This window comes from Bos mutus, chromosome 11, assembly GCF_027580195.1.
Source record: "Bos mutus isolate GX-2022 chromosome 11, NWIPB_WYAK_1.1, whole genome shotgun sequence".
NCBI lineage: Eukaryota > Metazoa > Chordata > Mammalia > Artiodactyla > Bovidae > Bos > Bos mutus.
In genome coordinates this window covers 104569711-104595602 of record NC_091627.1, presented here as the reverse complement: position 1 = coordinate 104595602, position 25892 = coordinate 104569711, and the positions used below count along the sequence as shown (strand labels likewise).

The 25892-nt window shown below is 52.1% G+C and overlaps 1 protein-coding gene across 1 annotated transcript; it reads left to right on the top strand.

Moving 5' to 3' along the window:
* Positions 1-355: 355 nt before the first annotated feature.
* Positions 356-25447, top strand: MAL (mal, T cell differentiation protein). The gene is made up of 4 exons (XM_005891592.3): positions 356-590; positions 18814-18981; positions 20416-20541; positions 24898-25447. The coding sequence occupies exons 1-4, from the start codon at positions 498-500 to the stop codon at positions 24970-24972; spliced, it is 462 nt and encodes a 153-aa protein (XP_005891654.1). The 5' UTR covers positions 356-497; the 3' UTR covers positions 24973-25447.
* Positions 25448-25892: the final 445 nt, after the last annotated feature.

Sequence of the window (25892 nt, the reverse complement as noted above, 5' to 3'; positions counted from 1 at the left end):
TGGATGCATATTAACGCACCCGGCAGAAAGATAAAAGAGCCCCAACTTAAGAACAGTTTGCGTTATGCTGATCCAAGAGATGCCACGGTGCCTGCGGAGTTTAGGGAGCCAACTGTTGATGGTGATCATTCTTAACAAATGCTGATCACCTGCAAAGAGTGTAAAGCGCCTCACCGAATGGCTTTATTCGGCTTCCGATGGAAGGTAGCGCCCAGACGTGGGGCTCAGGAGTCAAACCCCAGTCTCAACCTTGGAGTGTTTCAGAGCTGCGCCTATGACGCTGGGCAGGGCCCTTGGGGCGCGCCCCACGGTTTCGGGCGGGGACCGGGCGGCGGCGGCGGCCGGGGCTCCTCCCTCTTCGGCCAGGGCGCCCCCGCTCTTAACCCGCGCGCGGGGGCGCCCGGGCCACTGGGCTCCGCCGAGCAAGAGAGCGGTCAGCGCAGAGTCAGAGCTGCGCTCGTCCCGTCCGGTTCCGAGGTCGTCGCCAGCCCGCCAGCATGGCCCCCTCAGCGGCGTCGGGCGTCAGCAGCCTGCCTAGCGGTTTCGCTGTCTTCACCACCTTTCCGGACCTGCTCTTCATCTTTGAATTTGTGAGTGGCTGGCGCGCCTGGCGCCGGCGCCGGCGCCGGGAAAGGCAGGTCGGGATGGGTCATGGAGCGCGCTCTCCTTTGCCGCAAGCCGCGAGGGTCCCTGAGCCTCTGGTAGCCGCAGGAGGAAAGGCTCTCCCCAACCCCCACCCCGCGATGCTACTTTGGCCCCTTCTAGCCCACGATAAACCGTCTCCGAGATTTGGGTGGAAAAACCAAACTCGCAACACGGATCAAATGTCGTAAGCTGGCCCGGGTCCATTGGGAGCGCACCGGGTCCAAAGCTGCGCTCCCAACCTGCTTCCCATGGGCTTACTGGCGATCGGCGTCCCTGTAGATGCACCCGGCTCTCCCCAGGGTTGGGATTTTGTTTTAAAATTTAAAAATCAGCAAAAGACACCTGCATATTACCAAGCGAAGGGTGGAGATGGGGTTAATGTCATAGGAGGAGCCGAATCTGGGTTATTTTCCCTTGAACGTTTCTGGTGAGTGAAGGAATTGGCCACCACTTTGATCTGGAAATAACACAACAGGTTGTGACTGCTCTGCCACAGTTATTGTGCTCATTGTGGAGGCTGGGGGAAGGAAGAGGGACCTGAAAGCTGGGCCAGGACTTGGCTGACCTTGAGCATCCAAGGACTTCTGCACCTGCTGTTGGTCCCTCCTTACACCGGCGCCCCAACCAGAGGCTGTGGGAAAGCGCTTCCTCCTCAGGGCTCCTGGAAAGTGCTCTCTGTGGGGACGCTTCAAACCATCCTCAGCCTAAACTCCCCAGGGTCCCAGGCCCTCACCTGGGAAGGGGCGGGCTGTATTTCTTTCCTGGGTGTGGTTCCATGAGCCAGGAGACTCCTGTCCCTGCATCCCCACCGCAGTAGTGGCTGCCTTGAGAGTCAGCTGGTAAAGAAAACATCCAACCTGTTCAAAAATGGACCTCAGCTTCTTACCTCCTGCTCGGTTGGGGAAGGCATGAACACCAAACCCAGCAGGTTCTGTTGCCCATGCAGGGTAGAGAGGGAGCACCCATGGGGGAGAGGGCTGAAGGGGTCAAGGTTGCCTGGTGGCACCATATCACTGAAATTGAGCCCGAACCTGCGTGTATACAGAGTAACTTTAAATCCTGGTGCTAGCCAGAATGCAGGAAGGGACTAGAAGCTCTAGACACCTCTAAGCTCAGCCACACCATTTATAGGTGGGGACACTCAGTCCCAAAGTGGAAGGGGTTTGCATTCACTGGAAAATTCCTTCCCCAAACGGCTCGTCTCTGTGCTTCTATTCAGCACTTAGCCTGAAAATGAGCATGTATAGTAAGCAATAGGTCGTTCCTTCAGAGGCTACTGTATTTACAGCGACAGAATTTGGTGATTGTAAGTGATGAAGGCTAAAGGTGAGGTGTGTGATGGGGCAGAAAGATTTTTAAGCCACAGAAGGACTTGCTAGTATCTCTTGAGTTGCCCTAATGAGTTGTTTACTCTGCCTTTGTAGCTGTTTGGGGAGCATTATAACACGAAGCATCAGAAAATGCGTTGAGAATTCCTTGGTGGTCCAGTGGTTAAGAATTCGCCCTTCTACTGCCAGGGGCCAGGGTTCAATCCCTGATCGGGGAACTAAGATGCCACAAGCCATACAGCATGGGTAAATAAATAAATTTTTTAAAAATGTGTTCATTGGGCTTCACACAAAAGACTCTGGCACACCTTCCTCCTCTTGCCCTGACTTGAATAGGTGAACATGCAGTATTCATAATAGTCAACCAGTGGAAACAGCCCAAGTGTCCCATCAACAGGTGAACAGATAAACGAATAGCGATATTCCATGCAGTGGAATACTACTCAACTGTAGGAAAGAATGAAGCACTGGTGCAGGTTGGTAAACCTGAAAACACTATGCTAAGTGAAAGAGCCAGATGCAATAGGTCACATGGCATTTGGTTCCACTTATGTGAAATGTCCAGAATGGGTAGATCTCTAGAGACAGAGCACAGATTGGTGGTTTGCCAGGGGCTGAGAGGAGAGAGAAATGGGGAGCAACTTAATGGGTGTGGAGTTTCCTTTGGGGGTGATGAAAATGCTTTGAAGTTAGATAGAGGTGGTGAGTGCACGTCATGAAGGTATTAAATGCTATTGAACAGGTCAGTTTTAAATGGTTAGTCTTCTGTTGTGCCAACTTCGTTTTCACTTTTTAAAAATTGAAAACTGTTTCAAAAATGACAGAAAAGTATACATACTTTAATAGGCGTTCATGTAACTATCACTCAACTTTGTTATACCTTAATATTTTTCCTTATTTACTCACAGTAGTAAGGAAATAGAGCTTTCAGATGTCATCTAAGCCACCTGGATATTTTGCTATTATCTTACTCTCTTCCCTTCAGCCTCAGGACCACCCCTGGGCTGAACATGTGTTCAATGTTAGACTTTTACTGCACCCCTAACTATTTATGATTACACCTGTGTGGTTTCATATTTTCCCGCTTTATAAAAAGGATGGTACACATCCTTCTTCAACACGGGTTTCATACAACCTTGTTCTGAGGTTTATACACACTGACACTCTTTATTTGGTCTTTTATTGATGGACATTTGGGCAATTTCCAAATGTGATACAGCAGACGGCACTGCCAAAGAACATTCTTGTGTTTGCTCCTGTACTTTGGGGAATTTCTTTCAAGAACACAAAGAGATTTGACTCACTGGGTCATAGGGATTGCACGCCCTCATTTTCCCAGTGTTAGCACACTGATGTCCAAAATGGTTACTCCAGTTCATAAGTGGGATTACCAGGAAGCTGATGGAGCTTAATTAAGCTCAGGACCCCTTCTTTCTCAGGCCCCTTCCAAGACTCTGGCTGACTTCGCGTTCCTTTAGAAAGAAGGTCTCCATACTGTATAACCCTCCTGACTCCCACCAGCAGCTTATGAAAGTCCCCATTGTGCTTCATCTTGCCTCACTTGGTAGAGTCAGACTTTGTAATTTTCTGCTAGTCCAATGGGTGTGAAAGGCTTGATTATTTTTTAAATCTGTGGCCCAGCAAGTTGTTGATTACTCACAGTCCATTTTCTCATGCTTGACCTCCCAGTAGCCTGGGAGGTGCCGCAGTCAAACTTTCCGCCTCCAGGTCTGCAGGGTGGACCTCTGCTGAGCTCCCCAAGACCAGGAAACTGCCCAGGAGTAGGGAAGGGTGGTAGCTTGGGTGGAGCAAGGCAGCTCTTCCCTAGGCCTGCACCCCTACCCTTGGGCTCCTGACCTCTGAAGGCTGTGGCAGACCCTGTCTCCATAAGCACCCCAGAGCCACCAAGGCCCTGCTGCTGCAGCAGGCAGCGGGTCACAGGTGTACACCCCGCTCCAGGCGCAGGCAGAATGTCAAATGTCCCCCTCCCCCAACAGCTCCCAGGGCTGTGCTCTGGCCTGTTCCCCCTCACCCACCCGAGAGAATTTTTCCTTTTGGAGCCAAGGCTCTGGTTTCCCTTCCCCCGCCCGCCACCGCCCTCGCCTAAGCCAGGGACTTCATGACACTGTTCAGAAAACAGGATGTTAACATAGGATGCTTTTGTCTCAAGCTCCAGCCAGGGTCCCCAAAGGAAACTTCTTTCACAAAGTGTTGAGAGGGACACCTCCCTTTCAAAACTTTTGGAGGGGTTGCCTGAGAACAGGTTATGTAATAATCTTTAACCCAACTCCCTTCTCCCCAGCCTGCTAGAGGCAGTGCCGCTGACAGCATGGCTGGGACGTTGAGAGAGAACTTTTGTTTGGAGAGTGTGCTGGGGATGCCATCCACTTCTCCAGGCACGCTGCTGCCCCCCACCCCCGCCTGCACACCTCAGGAGCCCGAGGGATCAGAGAAGGTCAAGAGATGAGGGGCAAAGCCTGTAGTGTGCAGTTTTAGGGGGTGAAGATGGGGAACCACCTGGAATCGTTGGCCGTGTCGACGCTTACAGTGAACTGAACATGTGCTATGCTTGTGCTTCGTCGCTCAGTCATGTCGACTCTTTGCTACCCCACGGACTGTAGCCCGACAAGTTCCTCTGTCCATGGGATTCTCCAGGCAAGAATACTGGAGTGGGTTGCCATGCTCTTCTCCAGGGGATCTTCCCAACCTAGGGATCAAACCCAGGTCTCCCGCATTGCAGGGAAGCCTGAACATAGTAGTTATTAATACTAAAGTGAGACTTGCAGGGGCCCAAAGTGACTGGGGGCTTTTTATTATTTGACGGTGACCAGAAAAGTCCTTGGACCTCCCTGGTAGCTCAGCTGTTAAAGAATCCGCCTGCAATGCAGGAGACCCCCGTTTTATCCCTGGGTCAGGAAGATCCCCTGGAGAAGGGATAGGCTACCCACTCCAGTATTCCCAGGCTCCTTGATGACTCAGATGGTAAAGAATCCACCTGCAATGCAGGAGACCTGAGTTCGATCCCTGGGTTGGGAAGATCCCCTGGAGGAGGGCATGGCAACCTACTCCAGTGTTCTTGCCTGGAGAATCCCCGTGGACAGAGGAGCCTAATGGGCTACAGTCCATAGGGTCTCAAACAGTTGGACATGACTGAGTGACTAAGCACAGCAGAGAAAAGTCCTGGCACTTACCCTAGAGCTTCACCTGTCTGGGGAAAGGCAGAACCACAGAATGGGAACTAGACAGTGGGGGTGGGGTGGGGCCAGGATAAGAAAGCAGTTTTCTAATGGGAGGTCGGCATTCTGGCTCCACGGGGAAGGCAGCCTGGAGACCCCTAGGGGATGAGAGCTGTAGAATCCCAGAAACCTAGAGTTTCTAGAGCTGGGGGAAAAACAGGCTCAGAGAGGGGAGGCACTCGCTTGGGAACTCCATCTCCAGGATGGGCCTCCTTGCAGTGACAGCAGGTCCTGAATTCACCCCAACACCCATGACAAGCTTTTGCCTACAGGAAATGGGATCATTCTGCCCACCTGGCAGCCCTGGGTGAGGCCTGGTTCCCTCTTCTCCCCTAGCTCCCCCAGAGGGTGAAGGGACAGTTCAGAGATCTTGGGGAGCCCACACCCACCAAGGCCTTGTTGCTACAAACACCCTGGAGGCTCTGAGCCGCTAGCTCCTGGGCAGGTCCAAGAGTCTGCACGTGATGCCACCGCCTGGCCCCCAGTGACCCAGCTGGGTCTGGAGTGGTCCTTGGGAGGCCAGTCTACACCCTGAATGTTTAAGGGGGGACAGTGAAAGGCTTGGGCGGGGAGCCAGGCGCCCTGAGGTTCCCCTGGGTTCCTGGCAAGCACCTCTCCTCCAGTCACCAGAGAGTGGGGGCCGGCCCTGCTGGCCAGTGCTGGCAGCCTGGCTTCCCCGACTGTGCCCTCCGACTCCCGGCCCCCGAGTCTCCGGTGTTGCAGGCCCCTCCCTGCAGCTGTTAAGGGCACAGCTGGGTTTTTACCTTTCTTCTTCTCTAAAGGGAGGGGAGGTGGAAGTCTCTCAGGGGGTTGTCCTTGGAGCTGAGGTACACTTGACTTTTCAAGTTTTTCAAGAACGGGAAGGCTACTTTGATCAGGAAACAGTGACTTTGAGCTGTTTTCTGGAAAATGCTAAGCGTGAAGATGCAGCTTAGCTCCCGGATCTGTGCGTTCATGTGTCATCACGACCAAGCCACCTTGAAAAAGATTACTTTTTAAGTTTTCCATAAGTCACCCCCAAGTCAACGCTGATGGGGCCCCCTTCTCTGTCTGAGCGCTGTCAGAAGAGACGAGGCAGGTTCCAGATGCCCCTGCAAAGGCACATCTCACACTCAGGGTCAGGCTGGCTATTTGTACCCACAACCTCCATGGCCCCCGCCCCCTCCCCCCAGCTGCCAGAGAGCATGGAGGAGGGTCACACTGCCTGCCGAGGCTAGCTCTGAGCCACTGTAGGAGTGGCTTGGCTTTTTTTTTTTAATTGAAGAACAGTTGATTTGCAGTGTTGTGCCAATGTCTACTGTACAGCAAAGTGACTCAGGTTTACACATGTATACATTCTGGTTTTTTAAATTTATTTTGTTTATTTTTAATTGAAGGATAATTGCCTTACGGTATTGCAGTGGTTTCTACCGAACATCAATATGAAGCAACCATAGGTTTACATTCTGTTTTTAATATTCTTTTCCATTATGGTGTATCCCAGGAGATTGGATATAGTTCCTGTACTCTACAGGAGATCCTTGTTGTTCATCCATTCTAAGTGCAGAGGTTTGTATCTACTAACTGCAGACTCCCAGTCCGCCCCTTGCCTTCCTCCTCTCACCTTTGGAAGCAGGTCTGATCACTGTCTGTGCGTCTGTTTCTGTTTCGTAGCTGGGTTCATTTGTACCATAGTTTAGGTTCCATGTACAAGTGATATCGAGCTTCCCAGATGCCGCTAGTCGTAAAGAACCTGCCTGCCAATGCTGGAAACATATGTTCGATCCCTGGGTCAGGAAGATCCCCTGGAAGAGGACGTGGCAACCCACTCTAGTATTCTTGCCTGGAGAATCCCATGGACAGAGGAGCCTGGCAGGCTACAGTCCATAGGGTGGCAAAGAGTCAGACACGACTAAAGTGACTTAGCATGCGTGAATCGACTTAGCTCACATGCACATAAGTGATATCGTATGGTATTTGTCTTTCTCTTTCTGACTTCCTTCACTTAGTATGAGATTCTCTAGTTCCATCCATGGGAGAAGGCAATGGCACCCCACTCCAGTACTCTTGCCTGGAAAATCCCATGGGCGGAGGAGCCTGGTGGGCTGCAGTCCATGGGGTCGCTAAGAGTCGGACCTGACTGAGTGACTTCACTTTCACTTTTCACTTTCATGCATTGGAGAAGGAAATGGCAACCCACTCCAGCGTTCTTACCTGGAGAATCCCAGGGACGGGGGAGCCTGGTGGGCTGCCGTCTATGGGGTCGCACAGAGTTGGACACGACTGAAGTGACTCAGCAGCAGCAGCAGCAGAAGCAGTTCCATCCATGCTTTACAAATGGCATTATTTTGTGCTTTCACATAGCCGGGTAATATTCCGTTGTATATGTGTACCATGTCTTCTTTACCCAAGGGCTTTGCTCTGGACTCAGGACACATTGTCTGGGGGAAGGGCTGGTATGGGGACTGGGCCACCTGGGGCCGGCCTCAAGGTGGGATGGGGCCAGTCTGCACCTGGCTGGGGGCTGGCTCTTCCTGGATTCAGTGCTGAACACCAGCTTCCACCCCTCATACAAGCCTAGCTGGGCTTCCTCCTGGCTCTCACTTGTCACCTGGTCTTGGTGCTTTGGACCAGGGCCCCTGGGGTTAGGCATTGAGGAGATGCCCCAGAGGGTGCTCTTTCTGGATGCTGAGGGATGTGAGGACAGCAAGTGACTGACACCCCTGGGCCCTGAGGCACTGCCTTGAGGAGACGTGGGCCAGCTCCTCACAGCTTCCAGACTGTCCCACGGCGCATAGGGCAGGGACCTGGTACTCTGTGCATCATGGGACTCTGACTTGCCTCCTGCATTCTGGTGGGAAGTTGTGGTTCCTGGTAGCCTCCAGGTGGGCAGTCTCTAGTGGTGTAACCAGTTCTGAGGGTAATGTAGCAGCCTTGACTCTCCGCCTCAATTCCCAGGCTCCCCGTCCCTCCCTTTTCGTTGTTGTTCGGTTGCTGAGCCATGTCCGACTCTCTGTGACCCCATGGACCGCAGCACATCAGTCCTTCCTGTCCCTCACCGTCTCCCTGAGTTTGCCCAAGTTCATGTCCATTGCATCAGTAATGCCATCCGACCATCTCATCCTCTGCCACCCTCTTCTCCTTTTGCCTTCAGTCTTTCCCAGCATCAGGGTCTTTTCCAATGAGTCCCGGTGGCCAAAGTGTTGGAGCTCATCTTCAGCATCAGTCCTTCCATGAGTATTCAGGGTTGGTTTCCCGCAGGGCTGACTGGCTTGATCTCCTTGCCGTCCAGGGGACTCTGTCCCTCCTACTGTGTGATTGAGCTTCGTCCTCAGCATCAGTCCTTCCATGAGTATTCAGGGTTGGTTTCCCGCAGGGCTGACTGGCTTGATCTCCTTGCCGTCCAGGGGACTCTGTCCCTCCCACTATGTGATCAATATTGCACTCACACTGGGACAGAATGACCCGTGCTGAATCATTTTAATACACCAAGGTCCTAGGACCTAAAAACATCTGTAGGAACTAGAAGAAAAGCTGTCACACATCGATGGGCAGTGGGAAGAAGGGCTACACAGCCAGTCTCAGCTGACCTAAAATTCCACACTGGAGCCTTGGTTCCTATTAGAATGCCGTCGGGCTAGGAGGGGAGGGACAAGAAGAGAGGAGCCGGAAGGAGGGGGAGAAGTACCCCCTCATGCTTATAACCAGTGCCATGGAGAGAGAAGGGTACTGGGGAGGAGGAGATTTCCCTGAAACCCCCAGGAGAAGGGAATCCGGCCTGGACAGGGGCCCACAGTCCATACTCGTCCTATTAACATCAACTGCAGATCTGAACTCACAGCCTATCTCTGAATCCCAAACCTTTATCCATCTCCTCACCAACAGACTCGAGGCCCCCTGGGTCCTGGCCTCACCTTCAGATTAAAGGGACACTAGCACATGCTCTCAATGGCACCCCACTCCACTACTCTTGCCTGGAAAATCCCATGGACGGGGGAGCCTGGTGGGCTGCAGTCCATGGGGTTGCTAAGAGTCGGACACGACTGAGTGACTTCACTTTCACTTTTCACTTTCATGCAGTGGATGGCACCCCACTCCAGTGTTCTTGCCTGGAGAATCCCAGGGATGGAGCCTGGTGGGTTGCCCTCTATGGGGTCACACAGAGTCGGACACGACTGAAGCAACTTAGCAGCAGCAGCAGCAGCACATGCATACTTTTCATACTGTTCATGGGGTTCTCCAGGCCAGAATGCTGAAGTGGTTTGCCATTTCCTCCTCCAGTGAACCACATTCTGTCAGACCTCTCCACCATGCCCCACCCGTCTGGGGTGGCCCCACATGGCATGGCTTAGTTTCATTGTTATACAAGGCTGTGGTCCATGTGATTAGATTGACTAGTTTTCTGTGATTATGGCTTCAGTGTGTCTGTCCTCTATGCCCTCTCTCAGAGCCTGCCGTCTTACTTGGGTTTCTCTTACCTTGGAATTGGGGCATCTCTTCACGGCTGTTCCAGCAAAGTGCACCCACTGCTCCTTACCTTGGATGTGGGTAGCTCCTCCTGGCCACCGCCCCTGACCTCGGACGTGGGGTAGCTCCTCTCAGCCACGCTTCTGCAAGGATACTGAAAGAGGAACTCCCCAGGTCGGTAGGTGCCCAATATGCTACTGGAGATCAATGGAGAAATAACGCCAGAAAGAATGAAAGGATGGAGCCAAAGCAAAAACAATACCCAGTTGCAGATGTGACTGGTGATAGAAGCAAGGTCCAATTCTGTAAAGAGCAATATTGCATAGGAACCTGGAATGTCAGGTCCATGAATCAAGGCAAATTGGAAGCGGTCAAACAGGAGATGGCAAGAGTGAATGACGACATTCTAGGAATCAGTGAACTAAAATGGACTGGTTGGGTGAATTTAACTCAGATGACCATTATATCTACTACTGTGGGCAGGAATCCCTTAGAAGAAATGGAGTAGCCATCATGGTCAACAAAAGAGTCTGAAATGCAGTACTTGGATGCAATCTCAAAAACGACAGAATGATCTCTGTTCGTTTCCAAGGCAAACCATTCAATATTACAGTAATCCAAGTCTATGCCCCAACCAGTAACGCTGAAGAAGCTGAAGTTGAATGGTTATATGAAGACCTACAAGACCTTTTAGAACTAACACCCAAAAAAGATGTCCTTTTCATTATAGGGGACTGGAATGCAAAAGTAGGAAGTCAAGAAACACCTGGAGTAACAGGCAAATTTGGCCTTGGAATACGGAATGAAGCAGGGCAAAGAATAATAGAGTTTTGCCAAGAAAATGCAGTCGTCATAGCAAACACCCTCTTCCAACAACACAAGAGAAGACTCTACACATGGACATCACAAGATGGTCAACACCGAAATCAGACTGATTATATTCTTTGCAGCCAAAGATGGAGAAGCTCTATTCAATCAGCAAAAACAAGACCAGGAGCTGACTGTGGCTCAGATCATGAACTCCTTATTGCCAAATTCAGACTTAAATTGAAGAAAGTAGGGAAAACCACTAGACCATTCAGGTATGACCTAAATCAAATCCCTTATGATTATACAGTGGAAGTGAGAAATAGATTTAAGGGACTAGATCTGATAGACTGCTTGATGAACTATGGACAGAGGTTCGTGACATTGTACAGGAGACAGGGATCAAGACCATCCCCATGGAAAAGAAATGCAAAAAAGCAAAATGGCTGTCTGGGGAGGCCTTACAAATAGCTGTGAAAAGAAGAGAAGTGAAAAGCAAAGGAGAAAAGGAAAGATATAAGCATCTGAATGCAGAGTTCCAAAGAATAGCAAGGAGAGATAAGAAAGCCTTCCTCAGCAATCAATGCAAAGAAATAGAGGAAAACTACAGAATGGGAAAGACTAGAGATCTCTTCAAGAAAATTAGATATACCAAGGGAACATTTCATGCAAAGATGTGCTCGATAAAGGACAGAAATGGTATGGTCCTAAAAGAAGCAGAAGATATTAAGAAGAGGTGGCAAGAATACACAGAAGAACTGTACAAAAAAGATCTTCACTACCAAGATAATCACGATGGTGTGATCACTCACCTAGAGCCAGACATCCTGAAATGTGAAGGATCCTGAAATGTGAAGTCAAGTGGGCCTTTGAAAGCATCACTACGAACAAAGCTAGTGGAGGTGATGGAATTCCAGTTGAGCTATTTCAAATCGTGAAAGATGATTCTGTGAAAGTGCTGCACTCAATATGCCAGCAAATTTGGAAGACTCAGCAGTGGCCACAGGACTGGAAAAGTCAGTTTTCATTCCAATCCCAAAGAAAGGCAATGCCAAAGAATGCTCAAACTACCACACAATTGCACTCATCTCACATGCTAGAAAAGTAATGTTCAAAATTCTCCAAGCCAGGCTTCAGCAATATGTGAACCATGAACTTCCAGATTTCAAGCTGGTTTTAGAAAAGACAGAGGAACCAGAGATCAAATTGCCAACATCCACTGGATCATTGAAAAAGCAAGAGAGTTCCAGAAAAACATCTATTTCTGCTTTACTGATTATTGCAAAGCCTTTTACTGTGTGGATCACAACAAACTGTGGAAAATTCTGAAAGAGATGGGAATACCAGATCACTTGACCTGCCTCTTGAGAAACCTATATGCAGGTCAGGAAGCAACAGTTAGAACTGGACATGGAACAACAGACTGGTTCCAAATAGGAAAAAGAGTACGTCAAGACTGTATATTGTCACCCTGCTTATTTAACTTCTATGCAGAGTACATCATGAGAAACGCTGGGCTAGAAGAACACAAGCTGGAATCAAGATTGCCGGGAGAAATACCAATAACCTCAGATACGCAGATGACACCACCCTTATGGCAGAAAGTGAAGAGGAATTAAAAAGCCTCTTGATGAAAGTGAAAGTGGAGAGTGAAAAAGTTGGCCTAAAGCTCAACATTCAGAAAACTAAGATCATGGCATCTGGTCCCATCACTTCATGGGAAATAGATGGGGAAATAGTGGAAACAATGTCAGACTTTATTTTTGGGGGCTCCAGAATCACTGGAGATGGTGACTGCAGCCATGAAATTAAAAGATGCTTACTCCTTGGAAAGAAAGTTATGACCAACTGAGATAGCATATTCAAAAGCAGAGACATTACTTTGCCAACAAAGGTCCGTCTAGTCAAGGCTATGGTTTTTCCAGTGGTCATGTATGGATGTGAGAGTTGGACTATGAAGAAAGCTGAGCGCTGAAGAATTGATGCTTTTGAACTGTGGTGTTGGAGAAGACTCTTGAGAGTCCCTTGGACTGCAAGGAGATCCAACCAGTCCATTCTGAAGGAGACCAGCCCTGGGATTTCTTTGGAAGGAATGATGCTAAAGCAGAAACTCCAGTACTTTGGCCACCTCATGCGAAGAGTTGACTCATTGGAAAAGACTCTGATGCTGGGAGGGATTAAGGGCAGGAGGAGAAGCGGACGGCAGAGGATGAGATGGCTGGATGGCATCACCGACTCAATGGACATGAGTTTGGGTGAACTCCGGGAGTTGGTACTGGACAGGGAGGCCTGGCGTGCTGCGATTCATGGGGTTGCAAAGAGTCGGACACGACTGAGCGACTGAACTGAACTGAACTGAGTGCATGCATGTACGCTCAGTTGTGTCCAACTCTTTATGACCCCATGGACTATAGCCCACCAGCCTCCTCTGCCATGGAATTCTCCAGGCAAGAATATTGGAGTGGGCTACCATGTCCTTCTCTAGAGGACAACCATGTCCTTCTCTAGATCCCAACCCAGGGATCGAACTTGAGTCCCCTGCATCTCTTGCATTGGCAGCTGGATTCTTTACCACTTGAGCCACCTGGGAAGAAAAAGGGACACTATCTAAGTCTATATTGGGAGGGTGATGTCATAATGGGTCCCCCAGAAAGAACAAGCCTACTGACAAAGGGGCCACAAGGGCAGAGCACCTCGTAAGTAAACTGAGTCACAAAGCCTTAGCACCACTCCTAGTGTTCACCATGGGAGTAGCCTCAGAGGCCAGACGTCTCAGTTGGTAGAGGAGGAGAGGGTTCCCACCCAGAGAATCTCTGACCTGCCCCAGACACCTCCATAGGGTCAGAGGGGGGACCTTGTGCAAATTTCTGGGCACTGTCCCTGTCCTGGGCAGTGGTGCTTAGCTGGTCCTCCTCACTGGGGCTCCGACACTTTCACCAGGACCTGACTCTGCCCTCGGTGGCCCCAGAGCTGCTCCGGTGGGGCTTGGCAGTAGGACTGGATGAGAGAGGACAGGAAGAGAGAGGCGGGCCCCAGGTACTAGTGTAGCTTTGAATAAAGTCTGCCTCCTTGGCCGTACCTGCCCTCAGCGCACTTTGCTCTCAGTGTCTGCTAATGCACAAGTGAATGAATGAATGAGTGGGTGACTGAGTACGTGAGCAAGTGAAAGAAGGCTTTCCTTAGACTTGCTGGGAGCCCAGTCCCTCCACACAAGAGTGGAGGGGCTCATATCAGAACTAGTGCTTGCTTCCTGTTCTCTCTGCCTTTCAGAACCGGAAGAGGCCCCAGCCTCCCTCTCAGACCCGTTTTCTTGGGTCCTGGGGAAGTCTTCAGTGCTCTGACTTCCCTTTCCGTGCTTCCTCCTGCTGTTTGATGCTCCCGTCCTCTTGACTTGGTGATTATTCCCTTCTCTGCAGCTGCTGTTACTGTTTAGTCGCTCAGTCGTGTCTGACTCTTTGTGACCCCATGGACTGCAGCACGCTAGGCTTCCCTGTCCTTCACCATCTCCCTGTGTTTGCTCAAACTCATGTCCTTAGAGTCCGTGATGCCATCCAACCATCTCATCCTCTGTCCCCTTCTCCACCTGCCTTCAATCTTTCCCAGCATCAGGGTCTTTTCCCATGAGTCAGCTCTTCGCATCAGGTGGCCAAACTGTTCTTTGCAATAATTCATCCTTACCCAGCCTCTACACACGTGCATGCACGCGCGCGCGCACACACACACACACACACAGGAAAATGCCCTCAACTCTACCTCATGGAATGATTGCTCTTTTCAATCAACCAAGACTTAGAGCTGGGACTGCTGCTTCTCCAGGAACATGGTTCCTCTACAGGTCAGGCCACCCTCACAGACCTGCCTGGCATCACAATGATCCCTGACTGCCAAAAGAGTTCAGTGAGCACAGACACTTCCAGAAATACGAGTTGGAGCTGCTGTTCCTGGGAGAGCACCTAAGGGCTTGGGGGTCCCGGCTGGCTGTGTTCTGTGGCCACTTCCCTGTAACCGTCCAGAGTTAGAGGCACAGGCTCCTGTCCACACATGCCTTCAGGACCACCCCCTGCCCTGGGAGCTTGGGAATTCTGACTCTGAGCCCCCAGGGACCACACTACTAGGTGTGTGTCTTAACAACCTTGCGTGGGACGTCCTCTTTGGGAAACGTCTTGCCTTGCTATTGGAAGAGTGCCTGCCCGTGGTGGCCTTGACAGAGTAAAATGGAACCCCAGAAAAATATTCAGAGAATTTGAGCAATTCTGCCTTGTCCTCAGTGATCCGAGTCCGGCAGTGAAAACACTGGACGATTGTGGACCCGGAGCTCTTGGCCCTGCACAAGCGAAGGAGGCGGTCTGCCAGTCTCAAGAATGTGCCGATGGAATCCTTTTCCCTCTCTTGTAACCAAAGCTCATTGTTTGAAGGAAGGCTTTCTCATCTTTTTATGTCCTTTCTGTTCCCTTTTGCAGAACCAGACAAATTTCCCCCAACTTTTGATTTCTAGGAGATGGTAGAGTTTTCTCTTTTTGATGCTTTTGAAATTTTATTTTTATTTTAAAATTCTGGGTCCCAGTGAGGTCTAGCGGGGATAAGTACATGTTGCCATCCTGACTGGGGCTTGCACGTGGCTACAGGTGAGGCTTCCCCCCATCATATGACAGTCGTGACAGTGAGTATCCAGAGCACTTGGTGTGCGCTGCTCCTGCAGGTACACACCCATTTCACCCCAGCCCCATGGGGCGGGACCTGCTGCTGTCACTGTTTTTCAGATAGGGACCAGCGAGGAAGGAATTAGCCCAGGGACAACCAGTCGCCAGCAAAATGTGGCAGAGCTGATTCGAACTCAGTTATTCTGAAATCTACACCCTTAACCACCTTCACCTGCCTCCTCTTGATTAATTCAGAAATGAAAAGACAGAGGACTTCTCTGGTGGTCCAGTAGTTGGGACTCTGAGCTCCTGATGCAGGGGCCACAGGTTCGATCCCTGCTTGGAGAACTAAGATCCCCCATGCTTTGTGGTGTGGCCAAAAAAAGAAAGAGAAAGGACCTACTCTGAGTTCACATGAGAGCCTTCCCCAAGACCACCTGCTGAAGAAATTTTATTCACAAAAATAATTTGATGGGAGTGAACAACCAATAAAAACTTTTTGGCAATTTTTTGTCTAGTTTTGTACAATACCCTTGGTTCTTACAGCACTTCACCTCCGCTCAGCATCTAAAACCAGACAGAATGAAAGATGGCAGTTTCCAGTCCTAAAACACCAGGGTGGCTCAGATCCCCAGCTCCACTCCATTCACACACACACAGGCTATGTCCTTGCGTCCCGAGGACACCCAAGGAGGAGTGACTCCCACGTTCAGGAAAACAGGGATGGAAGCTTAAGAAGAGGAAAGGAAACTTTGAACTGGAGCCACTTGGGAACTGGAGCGGCATCTTGGCCAGCATTGCTAGACACTAGAGACAGAAGCCATTTCTTCGGGTTTGACAAGAGTTACCGGAACATCATCCGTGGACCGATTGTGTTATGGAAACACATTCCAAAGCCTTTGCAAAGAGTTTGGGATGTGTGCTTCTTGTCCTAGAACTCTGCTCCTCTCCTGGGCATGAGACCCAGGCACTGGGGTTTTGAAGGTGACCCAGGCAGTGTAGACTGATGGTTAAGGGACCACAGTGCCTTAGCCCAGGCGCCACCTGCATTGTCCAGCATGGGGATCAGGGACCCAGAGAGAGAGCTCAAGCCTGGTGAGCCTCAGGCCACTCAGCTTAGAGACATTCGTCTGAGGCCACCCCTGCTGGCTTCACCATCTCTGTTATGGAGGATGATGTCCAGGGTGCAGGCCAGGGGTGGCAGGAACCAGGCCTGGTGACAGAGATGACTGGAAACTGGGGCCATGCCTCCATGGTGTGACTGACATTTCAGAACCATTGCCTCTCAGAGTGCTTCCTGGGAGCCCCCTCCGGGTTTTCTTTAGGAGGAGAAGTGCTTGAACCCTCACCTACCCCTTTGCTCTTGACAAATATTTGGCCGGTGGGGTGCTGAGGCCAGGGTGGGGTGGACTGCTCCCTGCCCTGGACGCCTTATCTCCTGGGTGTGGGTGTTCGGCTTGCTCTGTTTGCTCTCTGCAAACTTTGTAGGTGGAGTGTGGCCTGGCACTGGCTCAGCCACGTGATTTATACTGAACCTCGGCTTTCCACTGAGTGGGGCCAGGGAAGCCTTCGAGGTGGCCCAGCAACTCGTGTGGAGGTCACACTGCCTCCAGCCGCAACTCCTCCCACCTGTGCCCCAACCTCTTGCCTTCCTAAGCCGTCCTTGCGGCTCCAGCAGCCTCTGGGTCCGTGAGGTGCTTGTTCCTCCCCTGGAAAGCCTCGTCCTGACCACTTGGCCAGGCACAGTAAAGAATCTGTCTGCCAGTGCCGGAGAGGCAGAGATGTGGGTTTGATCCCTGGATCGGGAAGATCTCCTGGAGAAGGAAATGGCAACCCACTCCAGTATTTTTGCCTAGAGAATCCCATGGCAGAGAAGCCTGGCAGGATCACAGAGTCAGACATCACTGAGTGGTTAAAAACAAATGAAATCAGCTAAGTCCACCTCTCCCTTCAAACCTCTACTGGGGCCATGTCCCAGTTGGTGCTACTCTGCCCACTCAGGGCTGGTAATTGTCTTGAGTTGTCACTGACTGACTCGGGGTCTGTATGGCCCGGGCTGCTGGCATCCTGTTAGGAGTCTTCCCCCTGCCTGGGTGATGCCAGGCACAGGGCCAGAAGCTTCACACGCATGCCCACAGTTTCAGGCAGTTCACGCCACCCTAAGTGCCATTTGCAGTGGAGGAAGCCGGGGCCTCCTCCAGCAGATTTGATGGGGAGGCCCTCCCACATTATGTGCCAGCAGGCCCCTGCTCGTGTGACGGGCATGCCACATCCACCCTCTTCTCCAAGCCATGCTCTCGTGCCTTCCAAGTCCAAATCCGTCTCACCCTTCGGCACGCTCACATCCTTCTGTCCCTGTTCCTGTGAATAAGGCCTAGCGGTCTGTTTGATCTTCAAGGCAGTTATGGATGAACCTACACACACATCTCACCCTACGGCAGTCTGAGGGGCTTATTTGATGGACTTTGCTCCACTGATTATTGGAAAGTGTGTCCCACTAACTCTCAGTCACCACTAGAGGAATTTTCTGGTGAGAGCTGCCTGCATCTGATTCACTGGGCCCACCTTGGCTTTGATAACTGCAGATTCTTCACTGCACTGATTTTTCTACCCAAATGTGATGGTCCCCTGGTGCTTCTCAGCCAAGAGGCTCAGAGAACACCTGTGAGGAAGTGCTGCCTCTTACCCAGCAAGCGGGCAGCAGGTTCAGGGAGACAGGGTCGAGGTGTGGCCACATGCAGTCACACCACAGGGGATGCAGGGCTAGGAGGGGGCCCGTCCTCAACCCCCAGACCCTCAGGAGGATGACGCCAAGCTCTGCCGCTCCTTGGACCCTCTGACTGCAAAGCCGCGTGCACCTGTGTCCCAGCCCAGGCCTTTTCTGGCTAGGGACGCTGGGGAGGCTGAGGTGACCTCACTAGGATGGAGAGGGACAAGAAGGGAAAGCAGGCACAGAGACTCCCAGCATGACTGTGCCTTGTCCACAGAGGGAGCTAGACCGGGGCACTGAGGTCATGACCCCTATGTCTGTCCTTACGATCCTGGGGGCTCCCTGACCCTGAGGGACATGAAGCAGGGTGTCTTCTGGATAATGGTGGCAGGGAGGAGTGTTCGTCTCATGCCTGTCCTAGGAAACCTGAGATCAGGCTGGCCTGGGCCTCCCCACTCCACCCCTCCTCCAACAGTCAGAGAACTTCTGAGACTTGGGGATTTCAAGATCAAGTTTTTTATTAAATGCTAACGATATAGTATGGCTAATTTGTTTGGCCAAGACCAACAGAATCTGCTGCTCACTACCATTTTATAAAAGAAAGAATATTTGGGGGAGTTCCCGGGCAGTCCAGTGGTTAGGACTTGGCGCTTTCACTGCCGTGGCCCTGGGTTCAGTCGCTGGCTCACAAACTGCACAGCATAGCCTTCCCCCCGCTCCGACCAAAAGGATATTTTTCTATAAGAAATACTAGGAAAAATATAATCCCAGAATTTGCCCTTTACTGATAAAACTGGATGGTATGAATCCTTTCTAGGGATAACCTATTAAGTCACATGTGCCTTTGTTTCTCCATCTCACAAGTGGGTCAGGCCCACACTTGGGACACTGTGAGGATGAACTGAGTTAGTATTTGTGCAGTGCCCTGGCAGACCCCAGCGCAGCCTCGGGGTCTGGCCTTCCTGGTCTGACCGTCACCCCTTCTCTGCCTCCCTCTGCAGGTCTTTGGGGGGCTGGTGTGGATCCTGGTCTCCTCGTCCCACGTGCCTATTCCGCTAATCCAGGGCTGGGTCATGTTCGCGTCTGTGTTTTGCTTCGTAGCCACCACTGTCCTGGCCTTCTTGTATGTAATTGGCGCCCACGGCAACAGAACATCATGGATCACCCTGGTGAGTCCAGCCCTGCATGTCTGGGGCAGGGGGTAGTGATGGGCGCTTCCCCTGGGAGGCGGGCTTTCCCAGTGCGGGGTGAGGAGCCCTGTGGGTGTCTCCTGCGCGCCCTCCAAGGCCGAGTGGTGACAGCAGCCCAGGGCTCCCGCAGCAGGAGGCTGACTGACGCTGTCCCTGCCTGGTTCTCCGGGGGCTGCTCTGCCTTCTCCTCTGTGATCACCCCTTTCCTGGAAACCAGCAGCCCAGCATCCCTCCCTGTCCCTCCCGCACCTGCCAGGGGTCGGTCGGCGTCTCCCCCCACCCGCAGGACTGGCTTTCGCCTCCGGGGAGGGGCCAGGGCGCCAGGGGTGGGCCCTGCTGCCCGGTGTGAGGCGTGCTCACTGCCCCACTCCCGTCCCGGCCTCTAACGCGGGGTCACCAGAGAGGAGCCTGGCAGGGGAAGAGATGGCCTGTGATCTCCCTTCCGCGTGAATTCTGCCTTGAGGCCCGTGAAGGGGGGAAATGACGCCTGGGCCACCTGCCCTGCCCTCCCCTGGATGGGGTGGGGTCGTCAGCCAGGCCCCTTACTCTCCAAAGGCCTCCAGCCTAGACTTCAGAAACCCCCTGAAAATTATAACTACTCAAAGCCTGCTCTAGTCCTTTTTTGAAAAAAAAAAAAAAAATTACTTATTTATTTGGCTGTGCTGGTCTTCGCTGCTTTGCTCGGGGTTGCTCCAGTTGAGGTGAGCGGGGCCTCTCTCCATGTGGTACCCGGCTTCTCACTGCAGTGGCTTCTCTGGCTGTGGCTCCCGGGCTCTCGAGCTCAGGCTCAGTAGCTGTGGCGCATGGGCTTAGCTGCCCCGCAGCATGTGAAGTCTTCCCAGACCAAGGATCCAACTGTGTCTCCTGCATTGTCAGGTGGATTCCTACCCACTGTGCCACCAGGGAAGTTCCTTTTGTTTTGCTTTTAAACATAACTGGAGCCCCCATCCCTGGTCATCCTTCAAGAAAAAAGCTAACAACAAAACAACAATACAAATGGCCTGAGTCTTTGTTTCTGAGTTGAGCACTGAGGCCACATCCAAACTGGGGACTGTGACCACAGCGGACACTTCTCAGGCCCAGAACTGATTTCTACCAGTTGCACGCAGAAAGGGCCACTCCCCGACCCACGACTAGATCCCACCTCACGGGAAAGCAGTGCCCCTCCTCCATCAAAGTCCTTACTCTGCCCCCAGACTGGTGAGACCGAGCTCAGCGCATCGACCCTGGGCAATCAGTGTCTCTGAGGAGGGGGTGGGGGGGGGTGACAAAGGAAGTGGCGGAGGCTGGTGGAGGCGCCTGGCCCAGGCCAGGCAGGGTCAGGCGGGGTGGACAGGCCCTGCTGGACCACAGCCGCCCCAGGCCTCCCAGCTGGCCGCCCCATCTCTCTGATGGCTCTTTCTGACCCCGCAGGACGCAGCCTACCACTGTGTTGCCTCCCTGTTTTACTTTGGTGCCTCTGTCCTGGAAGCTCTGGCCGCCATCCAGCTGCAAGACGGCTTCCTCTACAAATATTACCATGAAAACATCTCTGCTGTGGTGAGTCCCCCGTCAAGGTGCCCTGTTCCCAGCTCCCACTGCTCACTGTCACAGGTACTGAGTGGAAGGCTGCCCAGGCCCTCCCTGCTATTTTTTAGTTCACTAGATTTCAATTTGGCCACCTCATGCAAAGAGTTGACTCATTGGAAAAGACTCTGATATTGGGAGGGATTGGGGGCGAGAGGAGAAGGGGATGACAGAGGATGAGATGGCTGGATGGCATCACTGACTCGGTGGACGTGAGTCTGAGTGAACTCCGGGAGTTGGTGATGGACAGGGAAGCCTGGCGTGCTGCGATTCATGGGGTCGCAAAGAGTCGGACATGACTGAGTGACTGATCTGATCTGATCTGAGATTTCAATTAAAATAAAACTCCCCCCTCATTTCTGAAGAAACAGAGCCCCAGAGGAGGGAACTGGTGTGCCCAGGCTCCCAGGCGCCAGTCAGTGCGCACTGCCCAGGCTGGGCGGGCTTTGAGATGGCAGATGCAGGAGGGTGCGTGCCCGTGGGGGCCGGGCAGTGTGTGGGCTCCTGTGGACAACCTTATTTACCCCCTGAAGCTACGGGTGGAATGGGTGCTGGAACCACCTTCCCCTCGTTAGGAGGACAGAGGGGATGAGATTGTGTATCTGGGGGGCACCTTGCCTGCAAGTCTCTGAGCTCTGAAAGGAACGTCCTCCGCCTGGGAAGCCAGACCCTCTGGCAGGCTGTGAGGTCATAATCTGAATCTTCTTGTTGCTGGGATGGGTCAGGATGACAGGGAATAAGAGAATATATCCTTTAATAAAACTCTTTTCCAGAGTTACGCATGTGTGGGCTTGCCCCAGTATGCTGACTCGTTATATCAGATACATTTCTAACTGTGGATATTATTTAAAAACTAAGAAAAAGCTTCAGAAACAGCGCCCAGATTTCTAGTGAGCAACCTATGAATTAAGTAAACCCCAAGGTCAGATGTGATGACAGACTACAAGATGCCCGCCCCCAGTGCCAAAGCTGTGCTGCCCCACCCCTTTGGGGAAAGGCAGGACAGAGGCGGAGAGAAAGTCCATGGGGTGGGCACCGCTGGGCTCTGGGAAGGGGGTGCCCTTCCTGCTCCCAGAGGGACGGGTCTCGGGGAGAGCGCCTCGAAGCCTGTCTGCTAGCCTCCAGGGGCCCATCCCCTTCCCTGGGGAAGCCACACGCTCCCCTCAGCTCCCAGCCACTGCCCAGTGCCATAAGCAGGGCCCCCTCATGGTCCCTGGGACCCCCTCAACTGTCCCACAGAGTGGGAGCCTCTCCCATATGGGATCATCTCCCAAGATGGCTGGATTCTAAACAGAATCACAGCAGGCTCTCTTTCCCTTGAGACGAATCATTTGCCGCCTCCATCACCTTCAGATGACTGTTTCATTGCCCCCTCGATAGAGAAACCACAGGTACCGCCCCCAACCCGACCCCAGAAGCCTTCTCTCTGAACAGACATCAGTCAGGCATCTGACAACCATTTCTGTAGAATTACTGCAGACAAGGGCAGTTAAACCTAGATGGAATGTGGATAGTGGGCCAGCACTTGACTAACAATCCAAGTGGGGTGAGTTAATGACCCTGTCCACTGGTCTAACCTCTAGTTGAAAACTGCTGGGCTCCACCACGTTCTGACTTTTTTACTTCCTATCAAAATACAGCATAGATGTCTTGGGTTTTCCTGGTGACTCAGCTGTAAAGAATCCACCTGCCAATGCAGGACGGGTGGGTTTGATCCCTTGGTCAGGAAGATCTCCTGGAGAAGGAAACGGCAACCCACTCCAGTATTCTTGCCTGGGAAACCCCATGGACAGAGGAGCCTGGTGGACTTCAGTCCATGGGGTTACAAAAGGGTCAGACACGACTTAGCAACTAAATAACAGCACAAATAGGCTTCTAGAGAGGTGAGGACACAGGGGTACAGCTTGATGAATTCTGTAATCCATCCATTATTCATAGTTCACGACCCTCCGTGTAACAAACGCCCAGACTAAGAAACAGAACATAACAAGCAGCTCCCAGAAGTCCCCTTTGTGCCCTGCCCAGTCATCGTGCCCCTTCACTCAGGATCCCAGAAGTCCCCTTCGTGCCCTGCCCAGTCATCGTGCCCCTTCACTCAGGATCCCAGAAGTCCCCTTCGTGCCCTGTCCAGTCATCGTGCCCCTTCACTCAGGATCCCAGAAGTCCCCTTCGTGCCCTGCCCAGTCATCGTGCCCCTTCACTCAGGATCCCAGAAGTCCCCTTCGTGCCCTGCCCAGCCATCGTGCCCTTCACTCAGGATCCCAGAAGTCCCCTTCGTGCCCTGCCCAGTCATCATGCCCCTTCACTCAGGATCCCAGAAGTCCCCTTCGTGCCCTGCCCAGCCATCGTGCCCTTCACTCAGGATAAACCCCATCCTGGTGTCTAGCTTCTGGGGTCCACTCCACCTGCTTTGGGTCCCCATGAGCACTGTGTGCCTGCTCCCATGTCTGGCTTCTCTCCCCACATCAGGTTTGTGAGGCTGTTCCACATCGCTGGGTGGGGAAGTAGAGGTTTGTTCTCTTTGCTGTTTACTGCTCCACTGATGACTACACCAGCATCATCTATTTATCCTTTTCATGACTGATCATGTCCCCATATCTTTGTGAGCTCAGTTGGAGAGCCCTGAGAAGACTCTGGCAAAGTCACGGGGGCAGAATCAGGCATCTAAATGCTGCCTGCGGGCCCGATATGCTGGGCTGAACACACCCCCTCCCCCACCAACCAAGGGAAATATGAGCCCGTTTTCATGTAAAGTCACATCTTTGTATTCAAAATATCAGTTGTGTCCATGCATGGGGGAGAAGGGATCCTGAATACAGGCTCAGGATTTAACCCCAGACCTTGCCCAGACCGCACATGCCTCTCCCAAGATCAGGTGGGGTGGCAGCAGCGGATGTGGGGGCGGTCTGAGGATGTGAGAAGGCTTGGCAAGACCCTCTCCCCCACGTGCCTGGCCTTCATGAGCATCTGACCACCCCTCACTCTCTCCTGTAACTCCACACCTTCCTCAAGAGCTGTTTCCCCCTCTCTCCTGGGCTGGCAGCAGACAGCCTGCACCAGAGGGATCCTGAGGATTGTTGAGAGTTGACTAAAAGTAGCTGGAAATTTCTGGAGAAATCTGGTGGTTCCGAGGTCTTAACTGTGGTGGACAGCAATGGCCATTGCTCATGGAGAGGGGCTTCTGAGGGTCTGAGTTCACATCCACTCCTGGTCCTGGCTCTCTCTCCTCAGTGTACCACCTTCCTGCCCCTCTTCTGAGGAGCTCCTGCTGAGGGTCTCTGTTGGGCCCCAAGTCCCCACACGGTACACTGCTCCTGCCTGATAGGCAGAGGTCTCTTTTGAGGGCTTCTCACTCATCTGTGACTGCTCCCTTTGGACAGGGTGTCTGATTCCCAGATGGATTTTTTTGCCTGGTTATTAAATAACTCAAGTTACTCACTGCCCCTGGCAATGAGGGTGAGGGTTCACCCAGGTGTGGAGGCAGGGCGGGGGGGGGCACCATGACTGCTGGTTTTATGAGAATTTTCAAGTCACGGGAGTGCAGCCAGTTGGATGCTGTGCCTCGGTTGGAAACTCTTGACCCTCACACCCAAGGTCACAAGCCAGGTGCAGGTATTTGCTAAGGGGCAGGAAACCTCTGGGGGCCAGCCACCCAGAGCTGGGTGATACTCCCCAAGCGAACACAGCAGATCGGGGCCTTGAAAGGGCATGCATGGAGTGACCTTTCTGCTGCATTTCCTGGCCTCTGCTCCCAGCAGCTTTCTCAGTAAGCCCTCTCCTTTTGCCAAAACCTCAAAATCCCTCCTCCCCATCCCAGCCCCTCACTTCCTATGGCCTGGCTCCCTCCAAATAAAATTCTGGTCAAGGTCAGAAGATACCCAGGTGGCAAACCCATGTGTTCAAACTCTCTTGGCCAAGGCCACTGGGATCACAGTGGCGGACTCTGGTCCTACTGGTGTGCAGGAAGGAAGTTTTCCATGAAGAGCAGGGCATATTCACCTGCAATTATCATTGGAGGGGTCTCTGGGGGCCCTCATTTCTAGTTAGGCAGCACTGATGTGATGACATGTGCAGGCAGAGGGTTGACCTTGCAAGCCAAGTCCAGGGTGTCACGAGGTCACCTGGAGTCTGTGCTCAGGGCATTCTGGGTCGCACGCAGGCTCCACAGGAGAGCACGTCTGCATGTGTAATGGGAAGCAGTGGCGTCCACACGCTCCAGGGCTACCAACCCTGAGCACCGCAAGAGCGGCCAGCCCAGCATGGACAGCCCATGGCTTTCTGAACTCCCCCCGTGAATACCCAGTTAATTGTCATTTATCTCGGTTGCAGGTGTTTTCGTATGTAGCCACTCTGCTGTACGTGGTCCATGCCGTGTTTTCCTTAATCAGATGGAAGTCTTCCTAGAGCAGCAGAACTTTAACTGAACACCAAGAAGGTGTTAACCGATCGGCCAGCCTTCCAGCATAACACTTTAGAATGCAGAATGTTCTTGAGAACGGATAAAGAGAGAGGTTTATTCTTCCGTATACCTTCATGTCAGAGTAAGGGGGCTTGCTACGTTTACCCTCCAACTGTTGGGCTGTCTTTCCAAGATCGTTTCCTATTTGAAAGGGGGCAGTGGGGTGGGGAGTGAGGACTAACCATGACACCGGACTGCTGGCCCCTGGACTGGATCGTGAGGACTGCCTACCGGAATTTTCCTCAGGCGCTTCTGAGGGTCCATCTTGCAGCAAGTTTCTCCATCTTCATGGATATTCTGCATCTTCAAGGATAATCTACCTGTCGTGGGGAATAAAAGTCATTCAGCAAATATTTGCAGATGTCCATGGTGGGATGGGATAAACCCTTGAAATACTTTATAAAGTGTCTTTATGTTCAATACTTTTGTGGGAGTGTTTTATTTTTTAATTCTCCAGCATGGGAACACCATCATGTCAGTCCACTTTCTGAGGACTCCTTGGGTTAGATCAAATCTCAGAGGCAGCTGCAAAGGGCAGTTCAGATGACAGCTGTGTGTGCCTGGTCCCTGCATCTCCGAGAGCCCAGAGAGGGTATCCCATTCTCCTCAGCTAACAGGGAGGTCAGATGGCTTCACTCTTTCTAGAAACTCACCAAGTTATCAGCCTGGGGGACCCCTTCTTTTTCCTACAAAACAAAGGAGCCTGTGCTCAATGAGAAAGTCCTTATACCAAAAGAAAATGGGCAGACGTTTCTTCTCACTCTATACAAACACTGATCAGAAATTTTCTGGGCAGTATGTTCTATGTCAGGCTTTCCTGGTGACTCAGTGGTAAAGAATCCTCCTGCCAAGGCAGGAGACGCAA